Source organism: Heptranchias perlo, chromosome 16 (genome assembly GCF_035084215.1).
Source record: "Heptranchias perlo isolate sHepPer1 chromosome 16, sHepPer1.hap1, whole genome shotgun sequence".
NCBI classification, from domain to species: domain Eukaryota; kingdom Metazoa; phylum Chordata; class Chondrichthyes; order Hexanchiformes; family Hexanchidae; genus Heptranchias; species Heptranchias perlo.
In genome coordinates, this window is record NC_090340.1 from 56,188,152 (window position 1) to 56,205,663 (window position 17,512).

The window sequence follows — 17,512 nt, forward strand, 5'->3', positions numbered from 1 at the left end:
ATGGATAAATCCAAGATCAGAACACCGAGATCTGTTAGTATCGGCCGAAAATCTGTGGCCCTTCTGGAGCATTCTGTCGTAATCTCAGCAGAGTGTGCTGGAAGGACAGGAAATCAGATCGAGCCCCAGGTATGCAGGATCTTGGCCCTACATTAAGATTTCCATTGGTCTTGTAAGGGGCAGATCCACTACTTCTCCTTACAAGGCTAGTGGTGCAAGGGTGAACAGGGCTTGGGGTGGGGGTCTTCAAGGCCAGGAGTTCCCACAGTGGGACTTGGCATTTCTTTAGTGCTTGGTACACCTATGAGCCACCAAACAACAAAAGGCTGGGCTCATGGCACGGACCCTTGAATACCGCCATGGGATCTTTTACATCGACCTGAGAGGGCAGACGGGGCCTGGATTTAAGGTCTCATCCGAAAGCTGGCACCTCCGACAGTGTAGCACCTCCTCAGTGCTGCACCTGAGTGTCAGCCTGGACTATGTGCTCAAGCCTCTGGAGTGAACCCACAGCCTTCTGACTACCACTAAGCCAAGGCTGACACTTATTATTAAAACTGAGTCTGGCCCTTCTGAGATGGAAAGAAAAAGTTGCAAATCCTGGAAACCTGAAATATAAAAGATATGCTGGATAAGAACAGCAGGTCCATCAGCATCTGGGAGTGCACTGGTTTACATTTCAGGTACAGGCGTTCTGTCAAGTTCTGATGAAGGGTTCATACCCAAAACATTAACCCGCTTTTTCTCTTTACAGATGTATCCCCAACATTTTCAGTTGAAATGGAAAATTCTCTGTAAATGTTCGGCAGTTGACAATTATTATGTATCTATCGTATATTAAAACCCTTGAGTTGGTAACGCTTTAACTCCCCACCCGTTGAAATAAATGGATAACACAAGAACGGAACTTTCAACTTCGATGGGGGTATAAAACTGGATTGACCATAAAAGGAAAATTGAGCGGGTTACGTAACCACCAGTTTTACCCCTCCTTGCTGAAGTTGAAAGTTTGGCCCATGAAAACCATAATGGTAATGCCTGTTATTCGTACTTGCTCCAGAGGTGGTGCTGCAACCTCACTCAGCCTGTTACAACAAACACGGCACAAAGACTTCCCATTTCTTCTATCTATCCATGAGCAAGGCCACGGGAGGATCTCCAGTAATGGAAAAGAACTGAAAGCACATTCGCAAATTCATTGTGTTCTCTGTATAATCCCACGCTGTGCTTGCTTGTTGTATTTGTGTTCGAGGTACAAGAATGCTATAGTAATTCTTATAAGGTCGGGCACTGCTGCAGGCCTCATGTGGGGTTAGTTGCAGCCCCGAGGAAGGTGGTTAGCAAGGAGGATTCTGCAAATCACCATGCAAATCAGGCCTTGTGGGGTGGGCCAGTGCAGCAGGCCTCTTGTAGTTAGGGACTGCTGAGGGTCTCCTAGAGTTTGGGGCAGTGCAGCAAACTTTATACCGGTCTTATGACTTAAAGCTTAATCGGAGAAGTTGTAAAATATTTAAAGGACCAGGTTATAATTCCCACTTTCTTTGCAATGAGACACATTCATTTGGTTAAAAACATAACTCATCTCATTGTTAAATATAAAGCCAGTTGTGCATGTTTAAATGGGTTTGTGATCAGGCTCACGCTGTTTGATCTTAAATCCCATTCCGAACAGTTCCCCATAGATCACAAGATAGAAAAGGATGAAGAAGACTATTTGACCCATCCAAGCTCACCCATCCAAAAAACCGACATAACCAACATTCCTGCTTACTGCAGCCACTGGTCCGACAAGTACCGATCTGAGACTGGGAGCTACAGTATGGATGCTAGTCAAACAGTGCCTCATTTACACTACCTGGCTGGAACTGCTCCTCTCCTGCAAGGTTACACTCGAGTGCAGGGCTCCTCTCCCACTGATTACAAATTAAATGCTGACAGAAGTGTCCACATATTTAAATATTTAAATGAACCCCAGATAGGTTCAAAAAGTGTCCCGGAGTTCGAAGGGACCCGTGAGCACTTCTTAAGCATGATAAAGCCCCTCAGATAATGAAGCAGTCCGTGCCCGCATGCAGCAAGACCTGGACAACATCCAGACTTGGGCTCATAAGTGGCAAGTAACATTTGTGCCAGACAAGTGCCAGGCAATGACCATCTCCAACAAGAGAGAGTCCAACCACCTCCCCTTGACATTCAACGGCATTACCATCGCCGAATCCCCCACCATCAACATCCTGGGGGTCACCATTGACCAGAAACTTAACTGGACCAACCATATAAATACTGTGGCTACAAAAGCAGGTCAGAGGCTGGGTATTCTGTGGCGAGTGACTCACCTCCTGACTCCCCAAAGCCTTTCCACCTTCTACAAGGCACAAGTCAGGAGTGTGATGGAATACTCTCCACTTGCCTGGATGAGTGCAGCTCCAACAACACTCAAGAAGCTCGACACCATCCAGGACAAAGCAGCCTGCTTGATTGGCACCCCATCCACCATCCTAAACATTCACTCCCTTCACCACCGGCGCACAGTGGTTGCAGTGTGTACCATCCACAGGATGCACTGCAGCAACTCGCCAAAGCTTCTTCAACAGCACCTCCCAAACTGCGACCTCTACCACCTAGAAGGACAAGGGCAGCAGGCACATGGGAACAACACCACCTGCACATTCCCCTCCAAGTCACACACCATCTCGACTTGGAAATATATCGTTGTTCCTTCATCGTCGCTGGGTCAAAATCCTGGAACTCCCTTCCTAACAGCACTGTGGGAGAACCTTCACCACACGGACTGCAGCGGTTCAAGAAGGCGGCTCACCACCACCTTCTCAAGGGCAATTAGGGATGGGCAATAAGTGCCGGCCTCGCCAGCGACGCCCACATCCCATGAACAAATTTTTAAAAAAGGTACACCCCATGTCAAATCCACGTGGAGTGAGACTATCCCCTCCAGGGAATCTCATCTCACAACAACATTTAAGCTGCAGTAAAAATATGCCCGTTAATGATTTTGGGGTTTTTTGCCTCCACCGCCTTACCTGGAAGTCCATTCCATGAGTTGATCACCCTACATGTGATGAAGTATTACTTGACATCAGTACTAAATTTTTCCTTTTCCCCAGTCAGGACTCATGTCATCTTGTCCTACTATCATCTCCTCTGTGAGGTCCCCTCTCAGGTGCCTACTTCCAAGACTGAAAGCCCAAGTTTCTCCAGTCTCTCCTCATAACTCAGTCCTTTGGACATCAGTCAGATTGCTCTTCTCTCCACTACCTCTGGGACATGAATGTTTCCCTTGTGTCTTGGTAACCAGAACTGTACACAGTACTCAAGGTCTCGCCATTTAGGAGGTTATAACTTATCATTTGCTTCTTTTTTTAAAAAATGGTTGCTTACTCTGATTATATGGGAGGAGTGTTTAAAAAAGAACCTGGATTTATATAGCACCTTCAATATAAAAAAATCCCAAGTTACTTCACAGAATGGGGGGGGAAACAGCCTTAATTTGCCCCCCCCCCCTCCTGCCCCCCCATCAACCTGGTCAGTGTTATAAGGTCAGTGTTATAGTGTGTGGGGTGGCAAGCCTATGGTACCTGACATTGTGGCCAGAAACCTTTAACAGATCAAGGGTCAAACTGAGGGGGCAACACAACCTGCCAAGTGTGCAGCATTGAAATCCTTCCCACCGGCCTACAATCAAAGCGGCAACCTTGTCAGAATGGAAAGAATATTCCTCCTCTTTTTAATTTTACGAAAATGGTTGCCTTTTTTATATAAAGAAAGAATAAATGCTTCTTTTTATGCATTGTTGGTGGCAGAATTGCCACGTTGCTGAATCCCAGTGCCGAGAATGAATGATTCCTTTAGTGAGTTAGATTCCTTATTTGCCATGTGCAGTGTACACTATATTGTAGGGATAGATGCGGGGTTTGTGCATGATGGCAAATTTATCCTACTCATGAGAGTGACCTTAATAACCCGGAGTAATACAATCACTCACACACTGTTAGGCTCTTTCCCACCCATGGGACGCACTAATTATGCCCTACAACTTGTGATGTTTCCTGAATATATTTTGGGGGGAAAATAATTTCAGTTTTTCGTTTTGATCATTCATTTGTGAGCGCTAATCAATTACTGGTTAATTATTCATTAGGATACTCTTCATCCTTGTTTTGTTGTTTGATGGCTGTTTTTCTCTCCCCGTAGCTTTACTGCTTTGAAACAGAAGAGGCAGGTCTCAGAGGTGCCTAACTGTCCTGAATACTGTAATAGCGAGAAATTATACTGTACAAATGATATCATTTCACATTTATTCCAGAATTTTAACAAACACTTGCCAAAGGAAACATTTTATTGCACTGATTGAGGTTAATCGCTGATGTAATTTGTTATTAGAATCATAGAATGATGCAGCACAGAAGGAGGCCATTCGTTCCATCGTGCCTGTGCTGGCTCTTTGAAAGAGCTAACCAATTAGTCCCACGCACCAGCACTTTCCCCATAGCCCTGCAAATGTTTCCTCTTCAAGTGTTTATCCAATTCCCTTTTGAAAGTTATTATTGAATCTGCTTCCACCACCCTTTCAGGCAGTGCATTCCAGATCATAACAACTCGCTGCGGAGAGGGCCTGTCTGTTTCTGGTGGCGGGTCACTTTTAATATACAAATTAGGGTCCTACGACCAGCTTTTTTTTTACCTTTTATTTTTTGTGGGGTCGGGATCAGCAGGTAGCTGCTCTAATTGCTGTAATATCCGAACGTCAATCAGAGCTAACTGCTCTTACGGATCTCCTGAGATCAATTAGCAGGTACTTTCTGTTGCTGGGGAAATTTCCTCGTAGTTTGCAAATTTATTATTTTTTCTCTTAGTTTTGTAATGTTATTTTTTAAGTGTTACAGAAATTGGCAAATGTGACTTGAAGTGTAATGTGGTCCAGTCCCACTGGCTCCAGAACTTTCCGGCACTTCACCCAAGGGTTCATTCTTAACGCGCAATCTTTAACAACAGCTGTTCTACTGTGGGGGGCATCACTGATAAGCCCAGTCCTGTTCTCAGCCAACGAGAATACTCACTTTCCAGCAGAGGTCTTGGAATAGTAATCAGGAATGGTGACCCTGGCTAATTTTTCCCTTTCCTAGCTCTGGGATAATAGGCCCCTGCCACTATCTCAGCCAAGGTCAACTAACTGATAGAAATGGGGAATGGAACCAGTACCTTGCTGGTCTGTTTGGTCTTTACCGCAGCAGACAGTGAATTTACCAATTGAGACATTGGAGAGTGCATTCGATATGGGGGACTCTAGTGTGGTGGTTACGTTACTGGACTAGTAATCCAGAGGCCTGGACTAATAATCTCAAAGAACAGGAGTTCACAATCCCACCATGGCAGTTTGGAAATTTGAATTTGGGTTAAAAAAAAACCTGGAAATTAAAAGCTGGTATCAGTAAAAATGACCATGAAGCTGTCGGATTGTTGTAAAAAATCCCAACTGGTTCACTAACATCCTATAGGGATGGAGACCTGCTGTCCTTACCCAGTCTGGCCTATACATGACACCAGTCCCACACCAACACTTAGCGGCCACTCTGTTGTAACAAACTGCTACAGCGATTCAAGAAAGTGGCTCACCACACCATCCTCTCAGGGCAACTAGGGGATGGACAATAAATGCTGGCCTTGCCAGCGACGCCCACATCCCGAAAATTAATTAAATTCAAATTTGATGTTTCAGACTGTTTTGACGTTGTGGATCTTAAAGAGGTCAAATACGGACGAGCAGAACAGCCTCTTCTGTTTAGTCTGAGTTACGATGTTGCTCTGTTCGTCACCACTCAGCAGGAACTCTTTGAAAAGGTACCGCATTGTAGACTCATGACTAAGGTCAGAGGGACATATAGCAGAATGGATAGCAAGTTGGCTACAAAACAGAGAGTAGCGGTTAAGGGTAGCGACACAGACTGGCAGAAGGTGGGAAGTGGTGTTCCACAGGGATCGGTGCTGGGACCACTGTTGTTCACAATTCACTTTAACGATTTGGATTCAGGAATCAGAAGTACAATTTCAAAATTTGCGGATGACATCGAATTGGGGGGTGTAATTAATACAAAGGAGGAATGTATCAAAATGCAAGAGGACATTAATAAATGTGCAGAATGGGTGTGTAATTGGCAAATGGATTTCAAAATAGATAAGTGTGAAGTGGTGCATTTTGGAAGGAAGAATAAGAAGGCCACATACTCCTTGAGTAATAAGAGTCTGAATGAGATAGAGGAGCAAAAGAATCCATGGATACAGATACACAAATCACTAAAAGTAGCGACAAGGTTAATAAGGCCATAAAAAAGGCAAATCAAGCACTGGGGTTCATTTCTACAGGGATAGAATTGAAAAGCAGAGAGGTAATGTTAAACTTATATGGAACCTTGGTTAGACCACACTTGGAGTACTGTGCACAGTTCTGGTCTCCATACTATAGAAAGGATATAAAGGCATTGGAGAGAGTGCAAAAAAGATTCACAAGGATAATACCAGAACTGAGAGGACATACTTATCAGGAAAGGCTGAACAGGCTGGGGTTCTTTTTTCCAGAAAAGAGAAAGCTGAGGGGTGACCTGATTGAGGTCTTTAAGATAACAAAAGGGTTTGATAGGGTTCTCGTAGAGAAAATGTTTCCACTTGTGGGAGAGTCCAAAATGAGTGTTCATGAATATAAAATAGTTGCTAATAAATCCAATAGGGAATTCAGGAGAAACTTCTTTACCCAAAGAGTGAAAAGAATGTGGAACATGCTACCACAAGGAGTAGTTGAGGCAAATAGCATAGATTCATTTAAGGGGAAGCAAGATAAGCACACAAGGGAGAAAGGAATAGAAGGAGATGCTGATAGGGTTAGATGAAGTAGGGAGGGAGGTGACTCGTGTGGAGCATAAATGCCTGTTGGGCCGAATGGCCTGTTTCTATGCTGTAGTTTCGATGTAACTCGATGTAACTCTTTTCCGATGGTGATTTTGTGCGGTTAAGAATGAGAGAGGTGCTGCTGTGTGTCGTGAGAAACCTGGTTTCCAGTGTAAACGCATCACTGCAGTGATGCTAATGAGAAGGGGACTGGTCTGATGCGCTCATGAATCGCTTCGAGTCACAATTTCAGATTTTCCCCCGATGATGTAATCTTGTTAAGTTTCAACTGTATTAAAGCAGATAAAATCCCTGAGGGGGAAGGCCAGTACTTAAGGGGTTAAAGGTTATTTCAATTTGATTGCAATACCTCATTCATTGAAGGTCCTGCTTCTAAATCAGCCCGAGTACACAGATAGAACAGATGATTGATTTTGAATTTATGAAACTGCCCTACAAAGGACAAGCAGACCGCTGGAGATGGGAAAACTAAAGCCGCAATCAATTTGTCAGGCCGAACTCGTGATCTTGGAGACGGAATGGTGGTTTTTAAATGAAGTCGCAGTTTGCAGAATAAAGCGGTGTTCCGTTCCCTGTGGTGAGCTTGTGATGTCTCAGTGCCGTAAGTGCCCTGGAACACACAAGACTCTTGGTGGGGGGGGGGGGGGGGGTTTGAAATTCGACTGCTGCAGCAGCGCAAAAGGGGCAACAAGCGAATCAGTGGCCGTTTTACACCCCCGTCCAATTTTCTTTTCCATTGACTTAAATCGGGCGGAGGGTAAAACGGGCTGCTGATTCGCCATCACCAGTTTTGTGCTACTGCCACAGTTGAATTTCCCGTCCTCTCTGCTTCTGATTCACTTTGGTATTAAGTGGAGACATGATCAGTGCTGTGTTTATCAACCCCTACTGGCTTCCCATCCCTCAAGCGCATTGAATTTGAAATCCTTGTTCTTGTCTACCAATCTCGCCATGGTCTCACTCCACCTTACAACTGCAGCCTCCTCTAGCCCTGTGTCTCCACTCAGCCTCCTTCACTCTTCCAAATCTGGCCTACTGCACATTTTCCCGTCCCCTCTGCTCTACCATTAGTAAAATTAACATCCACCCTCCTTTTCTTTGCTTCGCTACATCTCTTCTCACCTTCGAAAGCTTCCTTCAAACCCCCTCAACTCCTGCCCCATCCGCCACCTGGTCATGTTGCACTACACGAAAGGGGGCTCCATAAATGCTAAATCAGGAACTGAACAGAGCTGGACTTGGATTAGCTTCCCTCCCCACTCTGTCACGCAGAGGAACAGCTCACTATCGCCAAGCACCTCTCTGCCGCCCCGAGCTGAGGTACAGCTTAACAAAGTTTTGTTTTGTCTCTGACAGCATTTTTTTTTGTGTGAAGGCAGGGTGTGTGCATGTTGGGAATCACAAGAGCATGTCTGAAAGTTAGTGACGGAGACCAGGGGAGTCGGGGACCAGAGGGTTTTGGAAAGAATTATACCACACAGAACAGTCTGAGACAGAGAATGGAGAATGGGTCAAGGTTTAAAGAGGAAGGAAGAAAATATATTTTTAACTTACAGGAGGCATGACTCATGGGGCTTGGATTTGTTATTTTCCTTTTCTCCCTCAACCACAACAACTTGCACTTATCTGGTGCTTTTAACATAGAAAAACACCTCAAGGCGCTTCACAGAAACGTAGCAAGAAAAAATGGATGCCGAGCCAAAGGAGAAGATATTAAGAGAGGTGGCCAAAAGCCTGGTCAAAAAGATGGGTTTTAAGGAGGGTCCTTAGTCATGCTAGAATATGGTTCCACAGGCACCAATAAGCCCTCCAAAGCCCGCAGTTCATGCCTAAGCCTAGTGAGCATTGGTAGGCGAGTCAAGCATTGTGGGCACCACAGCTCAGCCCTATCTTTTTCTCATCTACACACGCACGGGCAACTTCAACTGGATAGCAATCAGGACTCTCCCTAAGTCCACTAGAACAATGGTCGCTTCTTGTATTCATCCTGAGATCAGCTAACTCGGGGTGGATTAGTAATTGAATGTGTGACCTTTCTGATCTGTATGGTAGACATGATAGCACATCCACCTACAAAGCCATTGCGGGGGTGGGTGGCAGGGGGGAGGGGAATGAGAATTGTTTATTTTCAAATATAATTTTATTGTGTTAGAGCAGAGAAGATTAAGGGGAGATTTGATAGAGGTGTTCAAAATCATGAAGGGTTTTGATAGAGTAAGTAAGGAGAAACTGTCTCCAGTGGCAGAAGGGTCGGTAACCAGAGGACACAGATTGATCGGTGAAAGAACCAGAGGCGACATGAGGAAACATTTTTTTATGCAGAGCGAGTTGTTATGATCTGGAATGTGCCGACTGAAAGGGTGGAGGAAGCAGATTCAATAGCAACTTTCAAAAGGGAATTGGATAAATACTTGAAGGGAAAAAATTTACAGGGCTATGGGGAAAGAGCAGAGGAATGGGACCAATTGGATAGCTCTTTCAAAGAGCCGTCACAGGCACGTTGGGCCGAATGGTCTCCTCCTGTGCTGTACCTACAATGATACTATGATACTAGATGATAAGAACATAGGAACAGGAGTAGGCCATTCAGCAACTTGAGCATGTTCCACCAGGGAACTAGAGATAGGGACTAATTGGATAACTCTTTCAAAGAGCCAGCACAGGCACGATGGGCCAAATGGCCTCCTTCTGTGCTGTAACATACTATGATACTATGACAAATGGCACAGAGAATATTGTTCCTGATCTCTCTCTCTCACCATTGTGAATGATTCAGCAGTGAAAAACCGAAGGCTGACTGATCTCTCATGAATCTTGCAAAGTAGCGCTGGGTTCTGAAATAGGTACTGAGTCCACACATGTAATATATAAAAAAAAATAACATTAGCCAAATGTAGCTCTTTGAAAATAGAACAATTTTAAAATCTGATTTTTACCCCCATTCATCTTTCACTTGCAGACTGCTGCCGACTTAACACTTGACAACTAAAACTCAGAACACAGCGGAGGGAAGGGAGACGGATGTTTGGCTCAGCGGTGGGCAGTGAATCAGGGAGACGTTGGTGCAGGATACAAAGCCATTTTTAAATGCTTCCCCCCCCCCCTTAATTAACATTCTTTAGTAGATCGCGACACCACAGAATAATATTGTGATTTGGGGGAGAAGGAGACAAGGGAGAAGTGGCCTGGTCCTCAAAAGATAACCATTGGCAATTGGCTAGTCCATCGCTACAAAAATCAGAGCTTGTACTGATTGTACTAAGCAAGGGGAATAAAGCAGTGCAGCCTAAATATAGGTATGTGCCAAGAAGGAGGCGTTTGCTTCAAACCTGTGTGTATATGTAGTCTGATTTCAGGGAAAGGGCTAAGTCTTCTTGGTTGCCTGCTTCTATGGCTTTCAGATAAAATCTTGTGCTTCCTGTTCTTCTGAAAAAAAATGTGAAAGTATTTTTAAGTCTTCAACGGTGTGTTTTGCAATTTGACGCATTGTAAAATTAACTGCTGAACTGATAGAAACTGTAAATGGAGGGGGGAATGAAGGGCTCAGGCTGAAAGATTTCTCTTCTCTATCGTAGAGTCAAGTTAACCATAATCCGGTTCCCGTTGCCATTATTAATGGCGTAATCTTTTTCTGATCTAACATTTTTCTTACATTTTGAGGAATTCTATGTTCATTGAGGTAAGGGGTGTTAGCACTGAGAAATGGAACACATTTATTTTAGACAGTGTCAGCACTCCGAGTTCGGGTATAATATGGTTAGAGGTAGAGTGAAGATGCCCCTCACTCAACCCAACCTCAGAGAAACAACTGCTTTTGCACCAGTTTGACATTTTCCATTTCCCATACCAGCCATCATGTGGTCTTTCCAACTGAGACTGCTAAATCAGTACCAAATTAACAAAAGAATAGCCATGCTCATTTCACGTAAGACCCCCTACATCCAACGGCAGGTGGAGACTTTCATCCCATCAGTCTCGAGTTGGGTTCAAACCCAGGTCCTTGAGGATGCACCTCTCTGCCTCCACTGATGGGTTTTTGAAGATCACAAATGCAACTCCCACCATCGCAAAGCACCACGGTGCTCAAACAAAAGATAACCTCAAACAAAACAAATTGCTCTTGAGTGTCCAAAGCTCTCCTGCCCCGCCCAGTGCCAGTAATGCTCTGGTTTCATTGGTACTTGTTAACACAGAACTCCTCCCTTGGTTAAGAAGAAGGTGTTGGGCAGAAATAATTGTTTCAACAAAAACATAAGTACTTACATATGGTTCTTTGTTGAATAAAATTTTCCTGTTTTTGCTTCGCCAACTCCATTCTCAACCAAAAACAGATTAACTTGCCAATCTCATTGCTGTTTTTGGATCTTGATATGTGCAAAATAGCTGCTGCATTTACTCAAATAGCAAGTCACTGCATTTTAAAAGGAACCTCATTATATGTGAAGCAGGTGGAGACATTTTGAGATAAGGTCGTATATAAATGCTTCCAACTCTTAGAGAAGCTTTGTATTGGTAAGTTCAACATTGTATTGGTAAGTTCTCACATTACAACAGTGACTACACTTCAAAAGTACTTCATTGGCTGTAAAGTGCTTTAGGACATCCTGAGGTCGTGATAGGCGCGATACAAATGTAAGTCTTTTTTTTTCTTTTTCAAACAAAAGTGTTGCTCTACTGGCACAGGGTAACCAGAAGAGAGCTCAGGCTTCTAGGCTGCCATGTTTATTTTCGCTGCTTTCACCTTTTTGCTGGTAAACAGGCCCCGTGTTAAAAAAAGCAGGTTCTTTAACACTTGGGAGGCGAAGCCTGAAATTTATAGAACTACCTTTGACAGCTGCTCAGTAAACGCGGAATGAATCGGGTTTCTCTCGATCCAGATTCTAATGAGCCTGATTTCACCATGAAAAATTGTCCAAAGTTCAGCACCAATTATAAGTCTCAATCAAAGAGGCCATAAGGACAGCAGACTTAGGAGGTGTTGCATTAGTGCAGTAGATGGCATTGTTCTGGCATTGAGTTTCAGGTCAATTGCTGGGGCAGTGTAGAGGTTTATGTTCCATCTAATCCCTGCTATTATTTGACCTGGGAGCACGTGAGGCTGATACTGAAACTGGGTACAACAATAGAAAAATGTTCCATTTCTCAGTATCTCCTTCACCTTGATTAGCACGTAATTCGTAGTTTCTGTCCCAAGCTGAACGGTTATCAATGTAATTACATTTTAACCAGGAAAGCACACGCATGTTGCTTCGGTTTAAGGAGATGCTGCTGCCACAAACAATGAAGTCAGTCAGTGTTGACTGGAGCTCCAGCTACAAGTTGTTTTGTTTTTTTTAATCATAGTTTGAGATTGAGTTCAGCCTAAGATCAGAATCAGAAAACCACACTGATAACAGTTCGTGCTGCAGCAGATACAAAGGCTGTTCCTGTGTGAGCTTTCAACAACAACAATTTGCATTTATATAGCGCCGTTAACGCAGTAAAATGTCCCCAAGTGCCTCACAGGAGCGCAATCAGACACAAATTGACACCGAGCCACATAAGGAGATATTAGCACAGGTGACCAATAGCTTGGTCAAAGAGGTAGGTTTTAAGGAGCGTCTCAAACGAGGAGAGAGAGAGGTAGAGAGGCGCAAACAGTTAACATATTGGAGCTGAGTTTTTGGAGACCTAGTAGATTTTCGTCTGGGGCCTATTTTTGGGCTGGGACTTGGCGCCGCAGGGCAGGGAGCGCCCGAAGACATGAGGATCATTAGAAATTTGTGCTCGGGCCTCACCTACGTAGTCGGGTCGAGCTGCTGGCACCTCAGCAGGCAGCTCGACGAGGGAAAAATTCAATTTTGGGCTATCTGCCTCGCCGGCAGTGGCTCCCCAGCTACGGCGGGGGTCGTGGGTGGGGGAGGGGGGAGAAATGGGGGTACTCCATGTTTTACTTACTTTTTCGGTGGCAGCCGCTTGCTAGGCCTGGAAAACCTGAGTGGAGGAGGCCCGATGCATGGTCCACTCAGGGCAGCCCAATTTGTTAAGGTACCCTTCAACAGGCCCCTAATTAAGATACGTAATGGGACCTAATGCCTGTGGCTGCCTGGAACATCTAAAAAAATGGGCCTGGAAGTCAATGATACAAACAGAGACCCCGGTGATTGTTTTGATTATTTTTGCAACGAAGCCTAAATTCAAATCCAGCCACTTTGAACTCATCATGTGAGCTGGCATTCACTGCATAGGGCAATGGTGTAAGGGGTCTGCTGTAGAACCTGTGTAACCTCAAGGGGGCTGAAAGTTTAAGCCAAAATTAAAATTATTACGTAACTGTATAAAGACATTACATGGCTAAACAAGCTGACTGCTGCACAGAAGTTCAGACTGTACAAATAGAAAAATACTGAGTAAAGGCACATGCAAGCTTCTTTGAGGAGGTGGGAGAGGGTCAATAATCCATACACTGGGACTAATTCCTGGGGTATGCGGTTTTCTCCAATTTTGACTTTGTGCGATAGTATAAAACGGGTGATAGCGAATTGGCAGCCCGTTTTATATCTCTCAAGTCAATGGAAATAAAAATCGGGAGAGATATTTTTACACTATCGCACAAGGTCAAAATCTACTCCATAGTGTGCTAACCTAGATATATACAGAAAATTACTGTGTGTGGTTGTCTGTGTGTTTGTGTGTGTCTGTGTGTGTATTTGTGTTTGTGTGTCTGTGTACGTGTATTTGTGTGTGTGTGTCTGTGTGTGTTTGTGTGTGTGTCTCTGTCTCTGTCTGTCTGTGTGTGTGTGTCTCTGTCTGTGTCTGTGTGTGTGTCTCTGTGTGTGTTTGTCTATGTGTCTGTGTGACACAGAAAACAAGTGCATGTTGTACTGCTCTCAAGGACGTCAATGAATGAAATGTTTCAAATGTCTAGACTTTCAAACAGTAAAAAGCTGCTCATACTTTCCGGAATTCTCATCTCTCAGTACAATGACTTAGTATCAGTTGATAACATGGAGGGAACATTAATGTTTGATTTCAAAGGATTATTTTCCCCTCCTCTACTGTGCACAATTGCTTTTTGAGTAGCTGAAAGCCCGGCTCAGTGAGGCTGCAAAGTTCAAGAGCTTCTTGAGGCCGTGGCTGTAATTTATATTGGCAGGGTTTTTCTCTCTCTGGGTCGTGTGCAATTACAGGTGTTCTGTTTAATTGCAGGGTGACTCTTGTGGACAACAGTTCCTGTGCAGACTAAATCGTTTTGAAATGTCCTGTTTTTAAAGGGCATTCAGTACACATTCTAAAGATGGTTTGCAAGCCATTGTTGGGCCATCAATTCCAATGGCAAGCATATGTAAATGGTCAATTGATGAGACATGGAGGTCAAAGAAGGCACGGCTGTCAGAGCTGACAAAACAAACACATCAATGGCCTATTCTCCTTCTCCATGCTGGCTCAGCCTGACAGGTGATGAGGCATTGACAGGATGGCCAGACATTCAAAGACGAGGTTATCGGCGGGTTCTCTGCCACGATTCAATAGCTTCACAAATCCTGTCACACCCAGAGACATGTCCCTGCCATTGTACCATGATAGCAAGCTCAACTACTCTCGTTAATACATGAGCACAGAAAGGAAACAAGATGAGGCATATGCAGACAGTGACCGAAGAAAGAACTTGCATTTGCATAGCACCTTATGTGACCTCAGGACGTCCCAAAGCACTTTACAGCCAATGAAATACTTTTTGAAGCGTAGTCACTGTTGAAATATAGGAAACGCTACAGCCAATTTGCGCACAGCAAGGTCCCACAAAGAGCAATATGATAATGATCACATAATCTAATTTAGCGATGTTGGTTGAGGGATAAATATTGGCCAGGACACCAGGTGAATTCCCCTGTACTTCTTTGAATAGTGTCATGGGATCTTTTACATCCACCTGCGAGGGCAGACTGGGCCTTGGTTTAATGTCTCATCTGAAAGACGGCACCTCCAAGTGCTAGCCTAGATTATGTTCTCAAGTCTCTGACGTGGTACTTAAACCCACAACCTTCTGACTCAGAGACGAGAGTGTTACCAACTGAACCATAGCTGACACCTTGCAGGGACATACTTACTGAAGCAATGCATTTCACTACATCTATGAGCACATGGCTCTTCAAATTATTTTTTTCCTCCCATTTTCTGTCCTGTCTTGCAATCCCTGACTCGTTCTGGGGTGTGGTTCCATGGGCATTGGCTGCCCTTTGGTACCTCACCTAAGTGCTCATGAGTGAGTTTAGACTGATTGCGGAGGGGCAGGGGGAAGGGGAGTTATCAGAACGAAGCCCAATCTTGCCTCACCCGATGTCCATACACATACTTTCTGGCACAGTTCACTAGACAGAGATCAGGAGTGGGAATCTTGCCTGATTTCTTTCCTCTCTCTAGAGCAGGTTCACTAAAGCCAATTGTTACTGTCATTCTGGCTGAGATTAGCTTATTCAGCAAAGACCGGGCACCAAACCTGCACACTCCTTGATCTGTGTGTCTTAGTTTCCACTGCAGGCAGTGTACCAATTAACTGAGCCATCAGGGAGCACACATTTGATTCTCTTCATAGTGTGTAGCTGAAGGTTGGCTGGTACAGTCAACACCAACAACAACAACTTGCATTTATATAGCGTCTTTAACATAGTAAAACGTCTCAAGGTACTGATCCCCACCGTTTATAGCGGGCACGTTGGTGTCAACGCGATTTGCCCGCTGTACGTGGTGGATGGTAACACCAAAAAGCAAAGTACCCAACATGCTGTCCTGTGATCTGAATTACAGAAGCACCAAATGTAAAAACGCTTTAAAAGTGCTGGCCTTTCTCGGCCCTTTATTCTATTCTGAGAACAGCTGACCTTCAATGTTATTAAAATCCATGTCCTCCATCTTTTAGACTTACAACAACAATTTGCATAAATATAGTGCCTTTAACGTAGTAAAATGTCCCAAGACGTTTCATAGGAACGTTGTCAAACAAAACTTGACACTGAGCCAAATAAGGAGATGTTAGGACAGATGACCAAAAACTTGGTCAAAGAGGTAGGTTTTAAGGAATGTCTTAAAGGAGGAGAGAGAGGTGGGGAGGCGGAGAGGTTTAGGGAAGGAATTCCAGAGCTTAGGGCCCAGGCAGCTGAAGGCACGGCCGCCAATGATGGAGCGATCAAAATTGTTCCGTTAGGTCACACAGGTTATGATGCTCTCTGTCTAACACCCTCAGTGTTGCCATGGTTTCACTGAAGCTGAATTCACTCTTACGAGCACCAAGTCTCACTTCTGACCTGAGCGTGATTGATTCTAATCAGCCCTCAGACATCTTAAAGGTGTATCTCAAGTCACTTTCAATGCACTGCACCAACACGAGGCGGCCATGCCCTGATTAGAATTGGGAGCTGGGAACAGTATCAAATTACTTGTCCGTTACATTGATGTGTCAGTGGAGACCTGAGAGGAATGGGTGTGGTGGGAGGACAGATTGAACGCAAATTGGATACACCAGCTTGAATCAAATCTGTTTGCCTCTGAGCTAGGTTTAAAGTAGTATCAGGAGACTGGGAGCACTTACTGTGATCTAACATCACTATAGATTCTTTCGCATTCGTTGTTACTGTGCATTTCCGATTCAACGTTGCCGCAGATTTTTAACAAAACGCGGACTGACCTAAAAGGTCAATAAATCTCTCGTGTTTTAGGTCCATATCTGTACATTTAATTATACTGCAATCTGCAAGGTCCCAGCAGCTGAGACAGGAGCACATTTGCTTAAAATAAAGTCAGATCACAGTGAACTGGGTGGATGACTTAGCAGCAAATGCAATTAAAAACGGACCCAGTGGGCAAAGGAGAAACAAAGTTCTCTTCAGGAGAGACGTTAAACCAAGGTCCTGTCTTACCTGTTCAGGTAAACGTTCAAAACTGTAATCGGAGGCAACTGGGTGGTGCAGAGGGTTAACCAGAGGGTTCAAACCCAGCCCAGACTGCTGGGATAAAAGTCTTCTCGATCTGTTGGTTGGGAGGAGGGAGGAGTGGGGGGGGGGGGGGGCTGTCTTACATTTCAATTCAGTTCCTAGTGAGCAAGGGATTACAGCACAAAACGGTCCTTAATCTTTCTTCTTCATCTGATTGACATCTTGAAACTGTCACTCTGTCCAACCCAAAGTGGCTCTGCTCAGGGTGGAACTGAGCGACACAAGACATGATGGATCCCCAGCTTCAATCTGTGCCTAGATAGATGGCCAGTGATAAGGGAGCTATATATATAGGATCTCTTGTATATATATATATACTTAGCACTGGCAGATATCAGCCAGATTTCCTTCTCCTCACTGCTATCAATCCAAGAACCCCACTGGAAGGTGCATGTGCGTAGACATCGGATAAGGAGAGGGATTTGCTTACAGCTGTGGTGTTCCTCCTCCCCAATCCCTCCGTGCGGTTTAGTTGCCTGGTGACATTCCCCGGTCTAGGCTCACACATGAGGAATGGTCACTTGTCTGATATCCGAAATGAGCACAAGTCAGAGCCTTCAGGAGAACAGTGAATGTTTGCTGTGTTAATTGTATTCATGTGATTTGTGTCAATTAGTGTTAAT

The 17,512-nt window shown here is 44.5% G+C and overlaps 1 protein-coding gene across 3 annotated transcripts in view; it reads right to left on the reverse strand.

The window, feature by feature from the left end:
• The window catches only part of LOC137333804 (transcription factor Maf-like), a 319,825-nt gene that overhangs the window by 174,385 nt on the left and 127,928 nt on the right, over nt 1–17,512 (reverse strand). The window contains exon 2 of one of the 3 annotated variants that reach the window (XM_067998155.1): nt 10,248–10,344. The exons of the other annotated variants lie outside the window; for them this stretch is intronic. Within the exon in view, the coding sequence (XP_067854256.1) occupies nt 10,248–10,344 (97 nt within the window). The remainder of the gene's footprint in view (nt 1–10,247; nt 10,345–17,512) is intronic. 3 annotated transcript variants of the gene reach the window in all.